General features: G+C 38.0%; 1 protein-coding gene across 1 annotated transcript; it reads left to right on the plus strand.

The window, feature by feature from the left end:
* The first annotated feature begins 7053 nt into the window (after nt 1-7053).
* IL21 (interleukin 21) lies at nt 7054-19180 on the plus strand. Its single transcript, XM_067737125.1, has 6 exons — nt 7054-7231; nt 12182-12354; nt 12463-12498; nt 16967-17122; nt 18993-19070; nt 19157-19180. The coding sequence occupies exons 1-6, from the start codon at nt 7054-7056 to the stop codon at nt 19178-19180; spliced, it is 645 nt and encodes a 214-aa protein (XP_067593226.1).
* The last annotated feature ends 754 nt before the right edge of the window (nt 19181-19934 follow it).

A 19934-nucleotide genomic window follows, 5' to 3' on the forward strand; every position in this document is an offset into this window, starting at 1 on the left:
TACTTGCTCATGGTTTTAGTTACTATCAAGATCTCAAAGCCAAAAACCATTTCGTGAGCAAAGACTATACGTCTAACCTGTGCTAATCATCTTAGAATTATGACACAGGTCACCAGCAGTAAATGTGCTAAGGAAATTATGGAAAGAAAACTCAGTGCAAGCGTAAAACAAACCTCAAATGCACATTCGTCTGATCATATTTAGTGTCATTTTCACACGTAAAGACCAGCATGCTTTCATTTCCTCAATCATGTGTATAATTAAGGTTTGCTTTGTATCTTCGTAGAGCAGTGACCTGATAGCATCTAGGAGGATACCAAATACACACAGCCTCAATAAATGTTTTCTGATGATGTAATGTTTCCTATTTATTGTTTTAAATAGCAAGCCACTTTATCTTTCAGACTGGAACATTCTTACGGTAATTGCTGAATAATGAATTTAAGAATCCTCAATTTAGAGATTAAAAAAAATTCCTTGAAAGCAGTTTTGTCACCTTGCCTCCTAATTTTCAGAATACTGTTTAAACTACCAGTGACTAAGCTGTAGGAAAAATCTCACTGTGGTATTATGTAAAGGAAAATGTGGGTGGAGGGAATGAGGTCTGATTTGTATCCATCGCATGATTTGGACAGTCAGAGACAGAGGAAAAAGGAAATCTCTGCTCTCCCCAGGTAGGGATATGAGGTTGCTTAGAATTCCACTTTTGGGGAAGTCCACTATCAAGGTGATGTAAATTCTCAAGTAGCAAATTGACTCAGCATGTTCCTAAGCCACAGACCTCTTAGGTGACGTGTGCTAAATTCACGTCATTCGCCTAGTTGCTCTCACTAGGTGACAGGGAAACTGTATTTTCCCCACCTCACGCTCACACAAAGTGGACGTCTACTGAGTTCTCCTGTTGGTTTTGTTCTTATTCACTTTTCTAACAATCAAGACATTCTGTCCCTGATCATAGCTATTAATTTTAATTCTCTTCACCTTCCCTCCATGATGTTCCAGTGAACTTACAGTAAAAAATCGTAGACGATCCTCCATTGCCTAAATGCTTTTCCTATTTCTCGAGTAGTCAGGAAAACTGCTTTACACATGATAAATCTGTTTAGAAATCAACTGGAATCATCAAAGCTCTAACTGCAATATTCCCCCATGCTTACTTCTATTTACAAATAAATTTAATATCCGAGGTGGTAGCCACCACCATGACATTTTAAAAGTATGATCCACAAGACAGTTTTTTTGACCCCTGAAAAAAAGCAGGGAACTAACATTTAATGGGTCCCTGCTATGTGCAAAGACACTTTTGATGGACTTACCTAAGTTATAACCTTTAAAGGCAAAAAACCTTCTCATTATCTTATTCATTAATAGATAATTTTTACTGTGAATAATGAAGTTAGAGAGGGCAGAGTTTATAGAAAATATACAGAAATGTAAGACTTAGTCTTTTTTTCCGACAAGTTATGCATAATTTCATATTATGGCTGTGATATATTGCCACCCTCATCATGGTTCCCATATCAAAACTTTTATTCTCAGCACTAACAGGCATCATCCTAGCCCATCTTATTACCTAGTCAGTAGCAATCTTGATGTTTAGCAGTAGCCATCACATCACCTCTTATAAGTGCCCCTTTGGACAAGTTTCTTAAACTCTCTGTGCCTCAGTTTTCTCATCTGTAAAATGTATAACAATAGCAGTTACCTCATAAATGTGAGGGTAGGTGGCTAATTGGACATTATTAACCGTAAGTTGCCATTGATTATAAAGGGCAGCCTGGCTTCCAAGACATAAATATACAAATGTGTTGTCCAAGAATTGATTTAATACAGTAATAACTAAAAGATAGAATAGGGACAAAAATCATCAGAATAATGCCTGGCACATAGTGTGCGCCCAATAAATTGTTAACTGTAATATCTATTAGCAACCAATTAACCACAGTGCAAAAGTGGGCTTTCCATGCCCTCTGTGGACCATGGCATGGCTTCCTTATCCAAGGCAGAACCCCTGGGCACAGGTAGGTGATACCACCACCCTGGGCTCTACAAATAGGGAACACCATCAGTCACTTTAAAACTGTTTCTTTTTTTTCCCTAGTGGGTAAACTTTTTTTCAAACTAAATCTCACACAGGACGCAATGTATAAAACAAATAAAAGAAGATTTTCTCTGATTGAAGCAGGGGTGGAGAGGCACAAAGCCCTGCCTACTTTCCCTCCCCTTCACCTGCAGGGAAGCCCCCCCAAGGAGTCCTTTCAGAGCAGCAATATCACTTCCTTGTCGTAGCTGAGATAATGAGTCTCTAAAACTCCTATGGATGTTTGTTAATCACACAAAACCCTGTCAAATTTCACCTTATTGAAATGTCACTTTATTTGTGGCATTTCACCGAATGCCACCTTAGTGGCATTACTTAGTGCCCAACACATGCACTGCACAGAACATATTTTCAATGTACTTTTCTCATCTTCCTCCACTTGGGTCTTCAAACTCCTTCCAATCTGTCACATGTGACTGAGACCATCCTTCCATCTCAATCAAGTCACCTCATGACCCTCCCCAGATGTAGTTTAATGCTCTTAGAGGACACAGCGTGAAGGATGTCACACTTTTGTTCCACATAAAGCTTACTGCTATCAAGGACGTTTAATTCTAATGTCTTTTTCTTGAATCCCTCTTTGAGCTCTTTCTCAGGAGGACTCCAACCAATAATAAGTGAAATTTAATAAACTATTATTGTGTGTTGTTATGAGTTTATGAGAAACATACATGGTGTGAGGATTTGAACAAAAAACAAACTAGGATGAAAGAAAACAAAGCCAGGGAGAGAGAAGAAAAGAGGAGGAGAAACTGGGAGTGAATGAGCAACAAAAGAGAAAAGGGGAAGAGAGAGATCCAGAGAGAAAGCCAGGAGGAGATCAAAGGAGGGAGAGGTGGACACTCAAAACTTTTCTAGGTATTGTGGTTCACTTGGATTGTGGGCTGCTGGGGTCATTGTTTTCCATAATTACTGAGGACCTTCTCTAGACACCTTAATCCTTACATTTCTAAGGTCTCCATCCTAAACGTTGACCTGTATCGCTAAATACTAGAGAAATGCAAATCAAAACTACCATAGGGTATCACCTCACACCAGTCAGAATGGCCATCACCAAAAAATCTACAAATAATGCTGGAGAAGATGTGGAGAAAAGGGAACTCTCCTACACTGTTGGTGAGAATGTAAACTGGTACAACCATTATGGAGAACAGTATGGAGGTTCCTTAAAAAACTAAAAATAGAGCTACCATATGATCCAGCAATCCCACTCCTGGGCATATATCTGGAGAAAGCCATAATTCAAAAAGATACATGCACCCCAATGTTCATTGCAGCACTATTTACAATAGCCAGGACATGGGAGCAACCTAAATCTCCATCAACAGAGGAATGGATGAAGAAGATGTGGTACATGTATACAATGGGATATTACTCAGCCATAAAAAGAATGACACAATGCCATTTGTAGTGACATGGATGGACCTAGAGGTTGTCATACTGAGTGAAGTAAGTCAGACAGAGAAAGACAAATATCATATGATATCACTTATATGTTGAATCTAAAAAAATGGTACAAATGAACTTATTTACAAAACAGAAATAGAGTCACAGATGTAGAAAACAAACTTATCATTACCGGGGGTGGGAAAGGGGGGAGGGGTAAATTGGGAGATTGGGATTGACATATACACACTACTACATATAAAATGATACTGTATAGCACAGGGAACTCTACTCAATACTCTGTAATGACCTACATGAGGAAAGAATCTAAAAAAGAATGGATATAAGTATATGTATAACTGATTCACTTTGCTGAACAGCAGAAACTAACACAACATTGTAAATCAACTATTCTCCAATGAAAAGTAAAAATAAATAAATAAAAATAAATGTTGACCTGAACACTAACCCCATTAAAAATTATTCTCTGAACATAGTAGCAAGGATCAAAGCAGTCATTCTGAGGCCTGGATGAAAATCAAGTCAAGGGCAGGAGTCCCTCATCCCTGTCATGCCATTAAAGCTTCCAGGTGATACATATACAGATGGCAGAAGTAACAGACAACTTTTTTTAAATACACTGACGTGCCCTGTGATGACTTAACTGTGGATATACCAAAACACTGAGGCTTCCATCTCTTAATTTCATGAAGATTTAATTTTAGTTGGCTCTCTTTGTAAGCACGTTTCTTTTGTCTTCCTCTGTACTGATTGCCCCCTCAGTGTCTATTTTAAAGTTGTGGAAGCTAACTGGAGCAGAAGATGAGTGTTCTGATGTTTTCATTACCGTGAGAAGGCTTGAAAAACATGGCACATGAACAATAATTGATTAAATACATGTAACTAACTTAACCACATTTTGGCCATTAAGTTGTCAAGATAGCTGATTTTCCTGATTGACTTTGTCTGTGCTATTCATGATCCAAATGATTGCAAGGGTTTATTCACTTCTTTCTCTCTTCCTGTATGGGTATAAAATGCCAGAAAATTATTACACTTAGTGTAATAAAAAGTCAAATCTTACACTGGACCAGGTTGGGTAAAATAAAAGACAGGCAATTGGATATTCCAACCCAGATCGGAAGCTGATTATTTAATTAACTCTGACAAGGTGTACATTTACATTCTGGATACCACCAAGAATAATTCTGCAAAAGGACTCCTCACCTCTCTCCAAATCCACATGTCAGAAGCATCACCATTGCGGTTTAATCCCATTATGGGGTCTCACGAACTGCAGAGGCTATTCTGTTATAACCCAATGGCCTTGGCACCAGTGGCAGTTTCCTTATATGGAGAGAAATGGTCAAGCTCTGCAAACAGTTGTCCTCCAATCACTTCAACTTTGCTGTGCCTTGATTTCCTCATCTGTAAGGAGGGATAATCATAGTACCTCATCTCACGTTGGTGCTTTAAATGAGATAATGTCTGTAAAGCACTTAACTATATAAGTGTTTGCTCTAATAATTATTAGTATTAGTATCTTTTCGACTGGTCCAAGGTCTTTTCCCAGAGATACCCACCCCCTTTATTAGTGACAGAAGTGGCTCTCAGGTGTAACTATTTTTCAGTTTAAAGGCTGATTTCAGGGCAACCTTTGAGTCCACTGAACAAATCTCAGAGACTGTTTTCCTGTTGTCCACTTTGTTAATCAGTCAATTTTGATTATAGAGCTACCGTGTACGCTGTACATGGAGAATCCATATTTGAAGACTCTAAGTAAAATAAAACACTCAGCACTAAAAGTGTAGCAAACACAATCGACAATTGATGGCTTGGATGCCATGTTAGGATTCTGCAGTGCTTTGTCCCCTTGGGTGTGGTATAAGATTAGACTTATATAGTAATTATATATCATATCCAACTTTGTTCTAAAACGATGGTATTCAGGTGCCATGAATCCAGTGATGTGTGGGCCACTGTTTATAAACTAAATCATTTTCAACCATACATGTATTATTCATACTTTCAAAAAAGTATGTAACTAGTCTTGTGATGAATTAAATGCAAATTCATTTAAAAGTACTCCTAAATTCATAGTGACTCATTGGCATTAGGATTTCTCAAGCAAGAGGAAGACTAAACCAATTTCTACCATTTATTATTATGGAAGAAGAGACATTTTTGATATCCAATAGGAGCTTATGTCATAAAACAAGATTCTCAGATCCAGTAACATAAAAACAAAATCTCTGTATGGCAAAAGACACCACAGAGAAAATATTTTAAACATGTTTAACATATCATTAAGAGAAAAAGAGCCTTTACAGGTAAGAAACAACCCAATAGATGGGCAAAGAATATGAACAAGGCTTTTCACAGAAGAAAACAAAAAACCACTGATAATAGAGATATGAAATATGCCAAACTTAATTATTGATCAAAGAAAGGAAAATCAATGATAGGATACTAATTTTTTTTTTGCCTTTTTTTTTTGCCTTAGCATAATGGCAAACATCTAAAATATTCACAATATAAAGTGTTTATGAGGGACTTCCCTGGAGGCACAGTGGATAAGACTGCGTGCTCCCAATGCAGGGGGCCTGGGTTTGATACCTGGTCAGGGAACTAGATCCCACATGCATGCCGTAACTGAGAGTTCACATGCCACAACTAAGAAGCTGGCAAGCTGCAACTAAGGAGTCCACCTGCTGCAACTAAGACCCGATGCAACCAATTAATTAATTAAAAAAATGAATAAAGTATTTATTAAAAAATGTGTTTGTGAGAATTGAGTGGGAAAGGAGACTGTTTTGCTGGTGGGAATATAAACTGGTATGACAGGTCGGAGGGCAATTTGGCAGTTTCTATCAAATTTTTAAAAGGATGTAATCTTTCCACTCAGGACATGAAATGTGGGATATGTACTGAAAAGAAATATAGTTCACATATGCTAAAGACATAGATGTTTAAGGATGTTCACTGCAGCACTGTTTGTAGGAGATAAAAATTGGAAACACTCTAAATGTCTATCAGCAGGGTTATAAATAGATAAATCATAATACAGCCATACAATGGAATATCAATCTACCTATTTAAATGAGATAGCCCTGTGTGAGTACTGTATAGATTGCTGTCTCTGACATATTGTTGAGTGAAAAAGGAAAGTTGTAGAATATGTATGGTAAGATTAAATTTTTATGTAAAAACACATTTTTCTATGTCTATATCTTTATATTTGTTTTTCTACACTTCTTTACGTCCATTTATAATTCTACTTCCTTCAATATGTATGTATCTATATCTATGCCTCTCTGTTGTTCTAAGTACATAGGAAAAGAGTCTATAACGATACTTTGTAAACTCTCAAGAGTGCTCCCAGCAAGTGAAAATTAGGGAAGAAAAGAGAGTAATTTAAAATTTTGCTTTTTACTTTACACAATTATATGTTCTTTGAATTCTTTGTTTTATGACACACATGTATTAGTTTTGTAAATACAATGATGAAAAGTAGTGATTTTCCAAAAAATGATCCTCATCCCTAGAAACAGAAATAACTGTCCAGAATGAGGGTGGCATTCAATCTGCAGACTCCTCTCTCTGAGATCCTGATGCCGCCCCTTGGAGAACATGGGGAGGAGGTTCCTATGAATGAGGAACTCAGCAGACAACTTAGGAAGAGGACACAGCAAAGGCCAATGGTGTACTTCTTTATTTTCATGACCATGTGTTGGGAGCTGCAAGGTCAAGACAGAAGATGTTTTTAGCAGCCCCTCACCCTAGGGAAGGAAACAGGTGCAGGCCTTGAGTCCAGTGGAACGTGTCACATCTCGTGCTGTGGGGTCAGGATGGAACTTGGGTGGACAGTTTGGATCTTCTGGTTCTTTTTCTCCATCCTTTATGCCTGATGGTCGTGGAATGATGGACATCTGATCTCTAGCCTCATTGATGGGTGTCATAGTTGTCTATAGACAAGCCACCTGTTGGAATACCTTTGGCATGTCAGAGTGGCACATATTATAATAACATATATCACTCTAAACACCAGAGACCTCTCTTTGCAGAGTTTGCCAGGCAGGATATCTAATCCTACCCATGAGCGGCCAAAGCAAGTGAAAGCAGAAAGGGAGTATTTGACACCCAGCGGTCACAAGGAAGAGCTGTATAGACAGGGCAGAAGAGTTGGATGCAGAGAGTGACCGGCACTGTTTTAGACCTGGCACATCTTTCCCCATGACCTAGCAGCATTCATTTTCAGACTTCAGCCCCTCCTTCCCTTTATTCCTCTCACCTTCAGCCTGCTCTCCCTGCTGGAAGCCTTCCTTCAGTGCCCTGGCCTCCTTCCTACACTGACCAGGGGGTCTATAAGCACAGTCCATTCGAGAAATTCTTGAAATATGTCCACGAATCCCCTCGGGTGGGTGACTAAAGTTTCATGCTTTCATGGTGACGACCTGGGTTATCTTCCTGGAAAGAAGGCATCTAGCAGAACCCAGCACCTCACTCCAAGGTACCAAATAAACATGGCAGCTAAGTAAAAGCAGGGTGCTTACTACACAAGTGTAACTTCAGCCAGACTGCTGTCCCTTCACTTGTCCTGTACAGAAAGTTTGGAGCTGTCGCTCTTGTGCACAGTGCTGTGGACGTGCTGAAGGAGCGTGGATCGCACTGCCCTTCACAGAAGTCTCTGGAACCTAGAAAACAAAAATAGCAGCTGCCTGATATTTCCTTGGAGAAGAGAATGAAATTTAAGGTTTTCTTCTTCCCACAAACATAAACACAACATTTTTTGCAAATAATTTCAGGAGGCTCCTGGAGGCCAAGATGAGCTTCCCTGTGCTAATGGGGAGGGGCCAGGGGAGGAGCGGTACCACCAGGGTTTTTGAAATCTGAGCTCAGATAAGCCATGTGTAAAAATAAGGAAGAGTTTGTTTTTCATTCTTTCTGCCTTCCTCCCTCGTCCCCCTTTTCTCCTTTCTTAGGAATAAATCCTTTATCCTAGTCTTGTTCTTTACCTGGATGTAACTAGATGCTGTTGAGACTTAAGTGTGACACTTCCAGACAAAATAGAGTCAGTTCAGGTACACTGTGACATACACTTTTCTAAAAATCAACTACACTATATAAAATCGCACAATAACAACCACAGAGCTTATGGGGGAAATGGGATTAGGGGCACAACACTAAAACTTTGTCAGTGACACATTAAAAAGATGACAGGAACCTAATAAAAAAGACAGCAGTCTTACACATGTTAAATGGTTAAGAAACACATAAATACTACAATAAATATGGCATTTTACCTAGAAAAAGACCTGAAGTTTGTTCGTGGAGGTTGCAGCTACCAGCTATTGAGAAATGGCAACAGAGGGTTCCCAGGATGGAACACCAGATGTGGACAGGTGGGGCTCATCACACACGCAGTAAACTGAGGTGACTGGTGGGTGTTTGAGGTGTGTGTACATTTTGTACATTCCTATATGGCTCGGTTCGGTTGGATGCAGGATTCTGCATTCACCTAGTACTTCTTGCAGACAAAATCGCATATAAGGAAACACAAAGTTCTTGTTATACTCAAATTGTGCCCTGGTATCTTAGTCACAGTGAAATAAATTCTCATTTTCCTTACAAGTGTTAACGGCAGGACTGACTGAATTTAAATAATAAAAAAGATTATAATTTAAAGAGTAAAAATACATTAACACCCCAATGAAATGATGCTGCAAAGGTAGCAATAAAGTTAGTATTTCTAAGCAGAATACATAACTCAAGTAAATCTGAGCCTCTTTACACCCACCTTAAGTCCTGTCTCAACCCAGTGATAAATTCAAGTGCAATGCAAATTGGGCTCCATAACTTTGAAACACACTGTCACTCCTGAGCAAGCCTTCTCAGTGCCAGGAAGAAGCTGTTATAATACACCGAGACTTTCAGGAAAGTCCTCATTATACATTCTTCTCCCTAATATCCCATACCCCATGGTAGTTACACTAATCTTACTTCCCTCTCTTCTTCATGATTCCTTGTCCCTGCTACCTGCACCCTCCAAAGCCCAACAAACCAAATTCCAGCCTTTACTAGTTCTCTCCTTATCACCCTTTCCTCTTTCCCACCCTTCTTCCAAGAGTAAAAATTCCATACCTAGGTGTGTAATGTTCCTACAGCTACTGTAACAAATTACCACAAAATCAGTGGCTTAAAACAACACAAATTCGTTATTATACAGTTCTGGATTTCAGAAGTCCAAAATGAGCTTAATGGGGCTAAAACTGAGGTGTTAGCTGCATTCTTTCTGGAGGCTCTAGGGAAGAACCTGTTCCCCATCTTCCCCAGCTTCTAGAGGCTACCTATATTCTTTGGCTTCTAGCCCCATATCACTCAGACCTCGGCTTCTGGCATCACATCTTCTTTGACTCTGACACTCCTGCCTTCCTCTTATAAGGACCCTTGTGATTATATTGGGCCACACGGATAACCCGGGAGAATCTGGATTATCTCAGGATCCTTAATTTAATCACATCTGTAAAGTCCTTTTTGTCACCTGTGATGGTAACATATTCACGGGTTCCAGGGATGAGGTTGTGTACATCTTTGGGGTGCCATTATTACTCAGCCTACTATACCAGCAGTGATATTCCAAATGCTTAACAACTGAAATGCCACTTAAAGCAGGGGATCTGACTCAGAAAGCTCTTGGGTCCTAAGGCTACAGTGGGACCTTGGAGATCCTGGCATGCTGGCTGATGGATTGCAGAGGGCTGGGAGGTCTCAGGGAGCAACTGGGGTGTCTAGGGTGGTAGTGAGGCACTCCAGAGTCGGGATGAGTGATTCTCTCTAAGCAGCACCAAAGACTATTGACCTTTTCATGACCAGCAGAGGAACACCCTTGTATTTTGGATGACCTGCCCATGTTCTTCCTTCCATGGATCCATTAGAGTCTCCAGGCTTCTATAAATTCTCCTCTCTACCCTCATCCACGGTCAGCACACAAATCTTCTGGGATTTTACTGTGTGCTGTACTTGGCCCTTTTACTTGGAATGTCTGTTTAAGCCTCATCACACCCTATGATTAGATTCTATACTTACCTTCTTTTTGCAATAACATATCCAGGGTCATATGTACAATTAATTGTTATGGCCTGGATTTGAATTCAAGCACTTTGCTTTAGAAATTGAGCTCTTGAACACTGTGGTTAGTGTCTTCAAGGAGACTCACATCTCTCTAGCAGATACAGAAAGCATGCACAAAGGTGATGCAGGCAATCTTGAGGTGCCAACTGGCAACCCCAAGTCCATATGTATTTCATGGGTTTACACATGAACCCTCCCCTATGGAATTTAATGATTATAGGGAGGACTTCTTGATACCTTTATTTTATGGTAAAAAGATACCTTGATACCTTTATTTTATGGTAAAAAGATTACAAACAACCTTCAAAGCAAATCAAGTCCAAAGTCCAATTTATCTTAGCCAGATAACATTTTAGAAAAAAGTATGGCTGTAAGCTTGTGATGAAACAGATGAAGAAATAAATGGATAAACAAAATCTATAGTCAAGAGTTTTATTTGTAAGGCCTAGTTGACTAGCTACAATACTACTTCTATGTTTCTGGAATATCGTATTCAGCTTTCTCAAATGAGTGAAGAGTAGCAGGGAGAGGAGAAGCAGCAGAGAGGAGGATGATAAAACCACTTCTGGACTTTGAGCTTTTTATTAACCTCTATCTGTCATAGTTAGAAATGTGTTGTTCATACCCAGAGAAAATAATAAGTAACACCACCCGAAGAGAAAAAGAGTCACTTATGGGTATTTTTGGATTTTGCTGTTTGAAATAAAATTTTGGTTTAGAGAGGAATGAGTATTAGCACTTTTCATTCATTTAACTGATGCATTATATAGAAGAGATAGACATTACAGAGTTTCTTTTTTTTCTTTCTTTTGAATGAAGGTAGAGTGAGATCTTGATTGGGGGATAAGACGATATGTATAAATCAGATTGTTAAGTAAAATGTTAGAAGCTGAGATTAATGTTACTTAAAGATGCTTTGGAGAAGAGTTGGAGCACATTCTACTTTAAACCATTTAACCTGATTAAGAACCTAAAATATTCTTGCTAATTTGGAAAATACCCCTGATATTTAAAATTTCCTAAAAGGTAGCTCTCCTCCTACCTTTATGATGGAATACTGGACGATTTCAGTCAAAAAGCCTAGTTACTACCACAAGAAAAAATCCTGCAAGAAAGCACATGTTGCCACTTTACTCATTATTGAAGTGCCCTTATGACTGTCAGGGAGAACAGGTAAGATGCCAGGGAGGCACAGAAGGAGACATCAAAGTATTTTGTTTACTTCTTTGAAGTCTTGTAGTAGCTTTTATTTACTGTGCACACTTCTTGATTCATGCTGAAAATTGGAATTCACCCATTTCTCTCTTTTTCCTGTCTAAGATGCAGATGGGGCACATTTCGTTGACTCCATCAATCCCTGCCCCCGCGCATTAGCACATGCACACGTATACCTAGCCAGCGGAAAAGAAAAAAGAGTTACTCACATTCATCCATTTTACAAAGATTTCCAGGCTGCAATGGGAGGGCTTTATCTCTCCCTGAAGGATGAATAAATAGATAGCTTTACTGACAGCCTGTTCACAAACTGAGGTGAAAACTGAGACCAAGGTCTTGCTCTACTAGCACTTACGAGATCCAGACCTGGCAACATGGAGAGAATAGTCATCTGCCTGATGGTCCTCTTCTCAGGGACAGTGGCCCATAAATCAAGCTTCCAAGGGCAAGATCGCCTCTTGATTAGACTGCGTCAACTTATAGATATTGTTGATCAGCTGAAAAACTATGTGAATGACTTGGTAAGGCCATATTTGTCACAAAAAAGTTTAAATAATATTCTTCAATTACTATAAAAGGAGCTTTTTGACTTATATAAATAACTCAGAACTAATTTTCTTTTGCTCTAGGACCCTGAATTTCTGCCAGCTCCAGAAGATGTAAAGGTAAGACCAGTTGAATTTATTTGTGAAAATAAATTTGACATGTTTTAAAATCAAATTAAGAGAGGCATTAACATGATTATTTAGAAATATACTTAATTTCCATGAATTTCGGGGTTTAATAATTGGTAAAATAGTTATTTCTATTTTGCTCAAATATTCATTGGTTCACCAACAAGCCAACCAATAAAACACTACATACCTTACAAGATATACTTTTATCTCCAAATATCTCTAAGAGTATTCTCAAGTAGTATTGTTGAGATAGAATACAAAACTAGAAAATAAATCTACACTATGATCATTTGCTGAACAATGACCAACTAATTACATTTTAAGAATCCTTGTGCATGAAAGTTCTTGAGCCCTCTTTGTAAACCTATGTATGAAATATAGACACATACCACGGAAGCAGAATTCACCTTTTAATAACTAGAAAGGAAGAAAGAAAGAGAAAAAAAGAAAGAAAGGGAGGAAAGAAGAAAGGGAGACAAAGAGAGAAAGGAAGGAATAAAAAAAGAAGGGAAGAAAGAAAGAAGGAATACATTATAGCACGGCATGGAAGAATGGTAGTGTGGAAATCAAGGCCATCCTTTAGAATATAATTCCCATGTACCTTGGCCTCAATGAGTCTTGTCTTTGGCCTTCGGTGAGGTCTTTTGAAAGGATGGTTTACAACAAGTCATCCTGTTCTCTTAAGCCATTTAAATCCATTAGGTCCCAGGAAGAAGAGGCCTATCCTAGCGTACAGTTCAAGTGTGCTATGTGCTGATCTTTTCCTTGGTAACTTCGATCTAGTCTTCAGGTTTGGTACCCTGAGGATATAAACACAACTGGGGGAAATGTTTTCAGTGTCACAGACCTTTAACTGCATAAATTAGAATAACTATAAAAGTGTTACCAGTAATTAGGACACTACAAAGGGGAGACTTAGGAAGATACATTGCAAAGAAAACAATTATCGTAAATGACTATGTGTAGAAGTTTAGAAAGTGAATGAGTCACAACTATTGCTTTTCTCTAAAATTCACTCTCTAGCTCTGAACCTAACCACTCTCATTTACTAGGTCCTTTTCTAATAAGCAATACCTAAAATGAAAGTAGCACATTCAGCTCATTGGAAAGACTTTTCCAACAAGTAAGACTATTTCTTAATGCCCTAATTATCAAAACGTATCTTTTTTAGCATCTCATGCCTTTTGTCTAACTGCTGTGGTTAGAGTCCTTTGGGGAGATTCTTAGCTCAGTCTCTAACTTTCCAAGTTAGATATCCCACTTTCTAACTTGAGTTGATCCAGTGGGTACTTCCTTTATATCCTTTGTTAAAGAGAGATCTTTTTTATCTTATAATGACAGGATTTTGTCTCAGTGACACTGTATCTATCTGATAATCTGATCAAGCAATGCTGGCTATGATACAAGTGAATAATGGTATTACTAAGATCTTTAAGCTATGCTGGCAGGCAAACCCAGGAGAGAAGAAAATAGTTCAAGGCCACAGTAGCATTATATCAAGTTTTTCAGGGCTAGCACCAAAGCAGAGTCTATAAAGAGTTAAAAAGATTAACAAGTTTAATGAAAATAAGTTCATTTAAATGTTGCATATAAATGTTGATATATAGTGATCATCTAAGGTTGCTAATTGGCCTCACCAGGCATCTTTCTTTCTCTTTCTAATCATACAATCAGTAGTCTTCATCTGGTGGTGATTTTGCCCTCTGAGAACATTTGGCATTGTCTGGAAAAATTTCTAGTTGGCACAATTGTGTGTGTGGGGTTTCCATTGGCATCTAGTAGGTAGAGGCCAGGGATGCTACTAAACATTCTAGAATGCACAGGACAGTCCTGACAACCAAGAATTATCCATCTGAAAATGTCAACAGTGCCACTGTTGAGGAACCCTGATATAAACCTAGTTTGTATGCAGGACAAAGGTAATTTTACCCAGTTAGCAAGACTTCATAGTGTGAATGGCCAGGGCTTTCTTTGCAAAAAAAAAAAAAGAAAAAGAAAAAAAGAAAGAAACGTTAAGTGGGTCAAAAATAAATTGTAAGGAAGCAAATATTTTCAAATATTCAATTGCAAATCAACAAAGCCAAGTGCACCTCCTTGCAAAAGCAGCACTTGACTAGCTAAAAAGAGTGGTTTGTTACTCTTGCTTTTGATTTCCTTACTGCTGCCTCGATTCTGCAGAACTAATGTAGGACGGATAACTCCTCATGTTTCCAGGTGTTAAAGGATGAGGGAAACAAAGCCTTGCCCTCTGAGTCTGCAAGGCACAGCAAAGCAAAACAGTGGCTCTGCTCCCAGATGGTAGTGCTGCACGTGAACTCGGGGTCATCCTGAGTGACAGGGCACCTAAGCTGCCTGAATCGAAGTTAATCTCTCTACTCCTCTTCTCAACACATCCTTAAGGCAGTTTAGCAGAACAGCTCCTTTGCTTCTTTTCCTTATTGAGGCTGCCTTTACTGTGCATCTGAAGCCAAATCCAGCAGGTATTCATCCTGGATCACAGATTGCCAGGGATAGCTCTGCTGCTTGCAGAAAGCACAAAGCAAAATTCCAATGTCTATTGACACAGGTGAACAAGGAAGGGCAGGAGAGAAAGCACAGCCCCATCAATACAGGCACTGGTGTCCAGATGCCATCCAGAGGTTTTCAGAAAGGCTTTCTCAGGTGCAAAATCTTTGCTTGCTTGTGTTGACCACTCTTGGCGATACCTGTCTCAAGGGAGTTCATTTGGTAGGCCCCTATAGTTCTTTGGAACCTAATTTTCTTTCAACATCCACATGTAAATGTTAACTCAGCAAAATGGGTCTCTGTGAGAAATGCTGGTTTCTCAGATCATCACGGATGAAACAGTTAGTGTTTTCAGTTTCAGCTGGAAAATTTACCTCTTTAAATATGAATATTATTTTTTTCCAGTAAGTTAAGCCGGTTGTGGTCAAAAAGAAGAGAAAAGAAAAAACTTCAACAAACATGAACATGTGGTTTTCAAGGAAAAAAAAGTGCTATAATTAACATTTATATATAGTTTCTATTAAATAAGCATTTTGGCAAACATATGTAAAGGACACTATCTCGCCCTTATGAGAGGCAAGCTGCTCTGATATAAGGAAACCAGATAAGCTGGTTCTCGGCTTGTGGCCACGTATGCAAAGCAAACCTGATGGGGTTGTGTCTTAAAGATGCATGTTATTAATCAACATTCATAATGGGTAAGCATATAGGTTGGAAAATGCAAAGCAGGCCAGATGCTATTTTCAGCTGATTGTCATGGGAAGACTCACGTAGTATTGTTGTATATAGGACGGCCCTTGTAGGAACTGAGAAAAATTGAGGCTTCTGTATACATGGCGGTAACTTCCATATACACCGGTGAAATGAAGATATAGCAACTTTAGGGCGGTGGATAGCATCATATACAGACATTTGCTGAAAGAAAAAAGTAACCTGGATACAAGTTCTTAGATCAGCATTAAAATGTTTCCAACAAACCAGTATAAATTTTGGTCTTCCAATCAATTCCATTTCATTTTCAGCTCAATTTCTAACATTTTGACTTATTCACTAGTCACTGGTTATTTGATTAAAGCAAGAGTCAAGTTTTTGATCCTTGATCTGCCCACTTCTCCATGCTCTGAGACATTACTCTTATGTTCTAAGGGACAGTCTTCCTGCCCATTGCGGGGGAGGCATGTCTCAAATTCTGTTCCTTGACTGCTTGATTCAGGCAGATCCCACCCTAATGGACTTGAGAGTGTGAATAGGATTTTAGAAAAGTCACGCATGGTCTACAGCAGGTGTACTGAATCTTAGGTGTGGAATGTGCCATCAGAGGTAGGCACCCACTTCCTTTCCCCAAAGGAGGGGCTTTAACTCACTTACTTCATTTGTCCACTCCACAAATATTTGTTGAGCACTCACTAGCAACAAGACACTATGCCAGGCATTGTACAGGATAAGGTGCTGCTCAAGACATGTGTGTCATTGTTAGATACTCCTACGTACATTGCAGAGAGAAACAAAAGACAAATGAAACGATTCTTAATCAGACTACAGCGTAACTCACCCAAAGCTGCCACCAGTCACAATGTCTCTTAGAGCCTCATAATTCATAAAGTGTGTTCTAAAACCAAACTAACTCTCCCTTATGAAATACCAAGTCCTGCCCAACACCCAGACCTCAAAATGACATTAGGAATAAAGAACCGTGGCAAAGCAAAGCTCCCTCTTCTTGTCTGTGAGACAGGAAAATGTCCTCTCTCCCCTAACACGGGGAAATTTTATATCACAAGAGTCTGCTCTTTAGCCCAAAGATTAAGTAGGACATGAAATCATTCCTCATTTGTCTGCTAAAATAAATGTGACCCAAGACACTGCAGTAGAAGTAGGAAAAGAGGATTGGGAAGGTCATTTTTACTTTCTGAATAACTTTCATTAACATCTATACAAATTATTTCTCTTTCAGAGACACTGTGAGCGGTCGGCTTTTTCATGTTTTCAGAAGATCCAACTAAAGTCAGCAAATACCGGAGACAATGAAAAGATAATTAATGTATTAACTAAACAGCTGAAGAGGAAACTACCTCCCACAAATGCAGGGAAAAGACAGAAACATAAACTGGTAAGACTGTCATTTGTCATCTAACTTATTTGTACTTATTAACTATATCTATTACATCACGCACACACACACACACACACACACACACAAACACACACAAACACACACAGCCAGAGCCTCCAGTGCCTTCCTTCCAGTTACATGTTATACCTTATCATATAGAGTGTGTTTTGAGAAGCAAAGTCACCACTTCTCAGTCCACAAACTTGAAAGCGTCCAGAAATCCAATTAGAATTTGCTAACAGCCCCTGGTAGCTGGAATAATTAATATAGCTTTCAAGGTGAGGAAGTCATTAGGCAGAGAATTCAATTGTGACTTAAGAGTTAAAATATATTCTGCTCTCATTATATGATCACATATAACTTGTATCCTTATTAACAGGAGCTAGATCCCAGTTTTCCTGAAAGAAAAGAGGTAGCCTACAAGACACCAGGATAAATCTCAAACATTGCCTTCCTCTTTTAAAGAATATTATTACTGTCCTGTACAACTGCAGAGTCAGTACTACATTTGAATGGGTAGACCCCATTATTTGGCTGGGGAATTTCAATAATCCCTAGTTTTGTGGTCCCTGAGAACCTCTTGTATATTTCCTCTTACGCCAACTCATGAGCAATGCAGATAATCTCATGAGTAATTCAGGCATTAATCAAAACCAGTGGATAAACACATAAGATAAATTACTAGAAATTTTTCTATCAGTTCTCTCTCCTCTAAGGAATTTCACATGTGATTCAAATGAAATCTTAATTACAATATCAAAATGATATTTATTTCCTTTGATTGCTTGACCAGGTTGCAATGTGAAAAGTATCCCTCTAAAACTTTCCTCAAAGAAGAAAAGAGTTGAGCATGTCTTTGAAACCCAATATCAAAGACCATAAAATGGTAATATTGGCACTGAACATAGAATTATCCAGTTAAGCACCTTCATTTGATAGATGGGAAAGTGAGACCAAGGATATTAAGTGACTTGTCCCAAGCTCCACGAATATTAAGTGCCAGAATGAGAATTAGAACTTATATCTCTTATCTTTCAGTCAAATATCTCTCACCACAACATCAAACCGGCATTAGAGATGCTAAACAGCAAGCAATGGCCTGGTGTTTGGTATCTCAACAGGAATAAGGGTAAAGAATATAAACCAAGGATTTTTAAAAAAGAGAAATATAAGTGGGCAATGCACATGTGAAGAATTGTTTAATCTCTTCATAATCAAATAAATGCAAGTTAAGATAGGAAATCCTATTTTTTTCAATTAAAATTTTTAACAATGCACAATAATGGTAAGAATGTTCTATGTGAATAGAGGTAAAAGTTTTATAACGTATATCAAAAGCCTTAAATTTTTTTATCCCTTTAATTTAGTAATTCTACTTTTAGTAATTTATCGAATAAAATAAAGATGTACATGAAAAATTACTCAGAGATGTCCATTGCAGTATTGAATACAACAGTGAAAAGTCAGAAGCAATCTACATGCCCCAAAATAGTAATACTTCAATCCTATGTAGGAATACAAAGCAAACATTATGGGATATATTTTTGAAGAATATTTAATATGTAGGAAATGCTTGTGTTATGTTGTGTTGAAACAAAGGCAAATTAATAGCCAGTGTAAATAACACAAATGCAAAGAAAAAATTACTGGGAGGATACATATCAAAACACTGCAGTGGTCATCTCTAATGATGGGATTACAAGTGATTTTTCTCATTGTTATTTTCTGAACAACTTTATGTGCTTCTCAAAGTTTTTCAGTGAACATGATTTATGTCTCTAATTGGAAAACATAAAATTTGAATGAACATTTTATTAAATAGGAAAAAAGCTTTAAAGAAGATTATTACTCTTTCATTGATTTCTAGACATGTCCTTCATGTGATTCTTATGAGAAAAAACCACCCAAAGAATTCCTAGAAAGACTAAAATCACTCATCCAAAAGGTATATAACTTAAATTATATTTGACTTTCATCTTTATCCAGATTGCTTCTTATGTTGAGGTTACTCATGGTATTTTATTTCCACAGATGATTCATCAGCATCTCTCCTAGAACACACGGAATACGAAGGTTCCTAAAGATCTCACTTGAAGCTGGACACTATATTTCATACTCTAACACAGTAGTGAAACTCAGTTCTTGGTATTCCAAATGGAGGAGTACAATATATTAGTGATGGGGGAAAAAACTCAGATAAGTGTTCAAGGTCAGGATTATTCCTCCAAAATCACTATGCAATACTTCAGTTTGATCCACATGCTCTGTGTTTGGTCAACTTGAAAAAACTTCCTACTAAATTCAAGTCTGATTTCCTGTGTTATAGATTTCTATGACCTCTAAAGTTTTTACTTTATCTTACTGCCAACTATGCCATTTCTTGGAGAAGCTTAAAAATTTTAACCAAAAATACAGTTTGGGAATTTATTGATTAACCTTGATCTTGATTATGACAAGAATGAGGTTTCTGATGATCATAACTTAAAAGGTTACATACCTTCACTCAATCTGAAGAATATAGAAGCATAGGGTGAAAATCAAAGTTGAAGTGTTTATTCTTTTAAGGAAATGAAAACTGTTTAAAATCTATATCTGAAGAGATTTTATTTTATCTCAGAATGTCTAACCTATAAATACATGATTTATTTATGTACCAGGGGGATAGCTTTACCAGATGGCTCCAAAAAGTCTAACTTCCTTATTAGAATCTGTCAAAAATATTTAAATACTATACATATGAATGTATTTATGGAATAGACTCTTTTGGTCTTTTTTTTTCTCTAAGTGGGTATACTAGTACCTTCCCCAA

The sequence above is a fragment of the Pseudorca crassidens genome, chromosome 4 (genome assembly GCF_039906515.1).
Source record: "Pseudorca crassidens isolate mPseCra1 chromosome 4, mPseCra1.hap1, whole genome shotgun sequence".
Lineage (NCBI taxonomy): Eukaryota > Metazoa > Chordata > Mammalia > Artiodactyla > Delphinidae > Pseudorca > Pseudorca crassidens.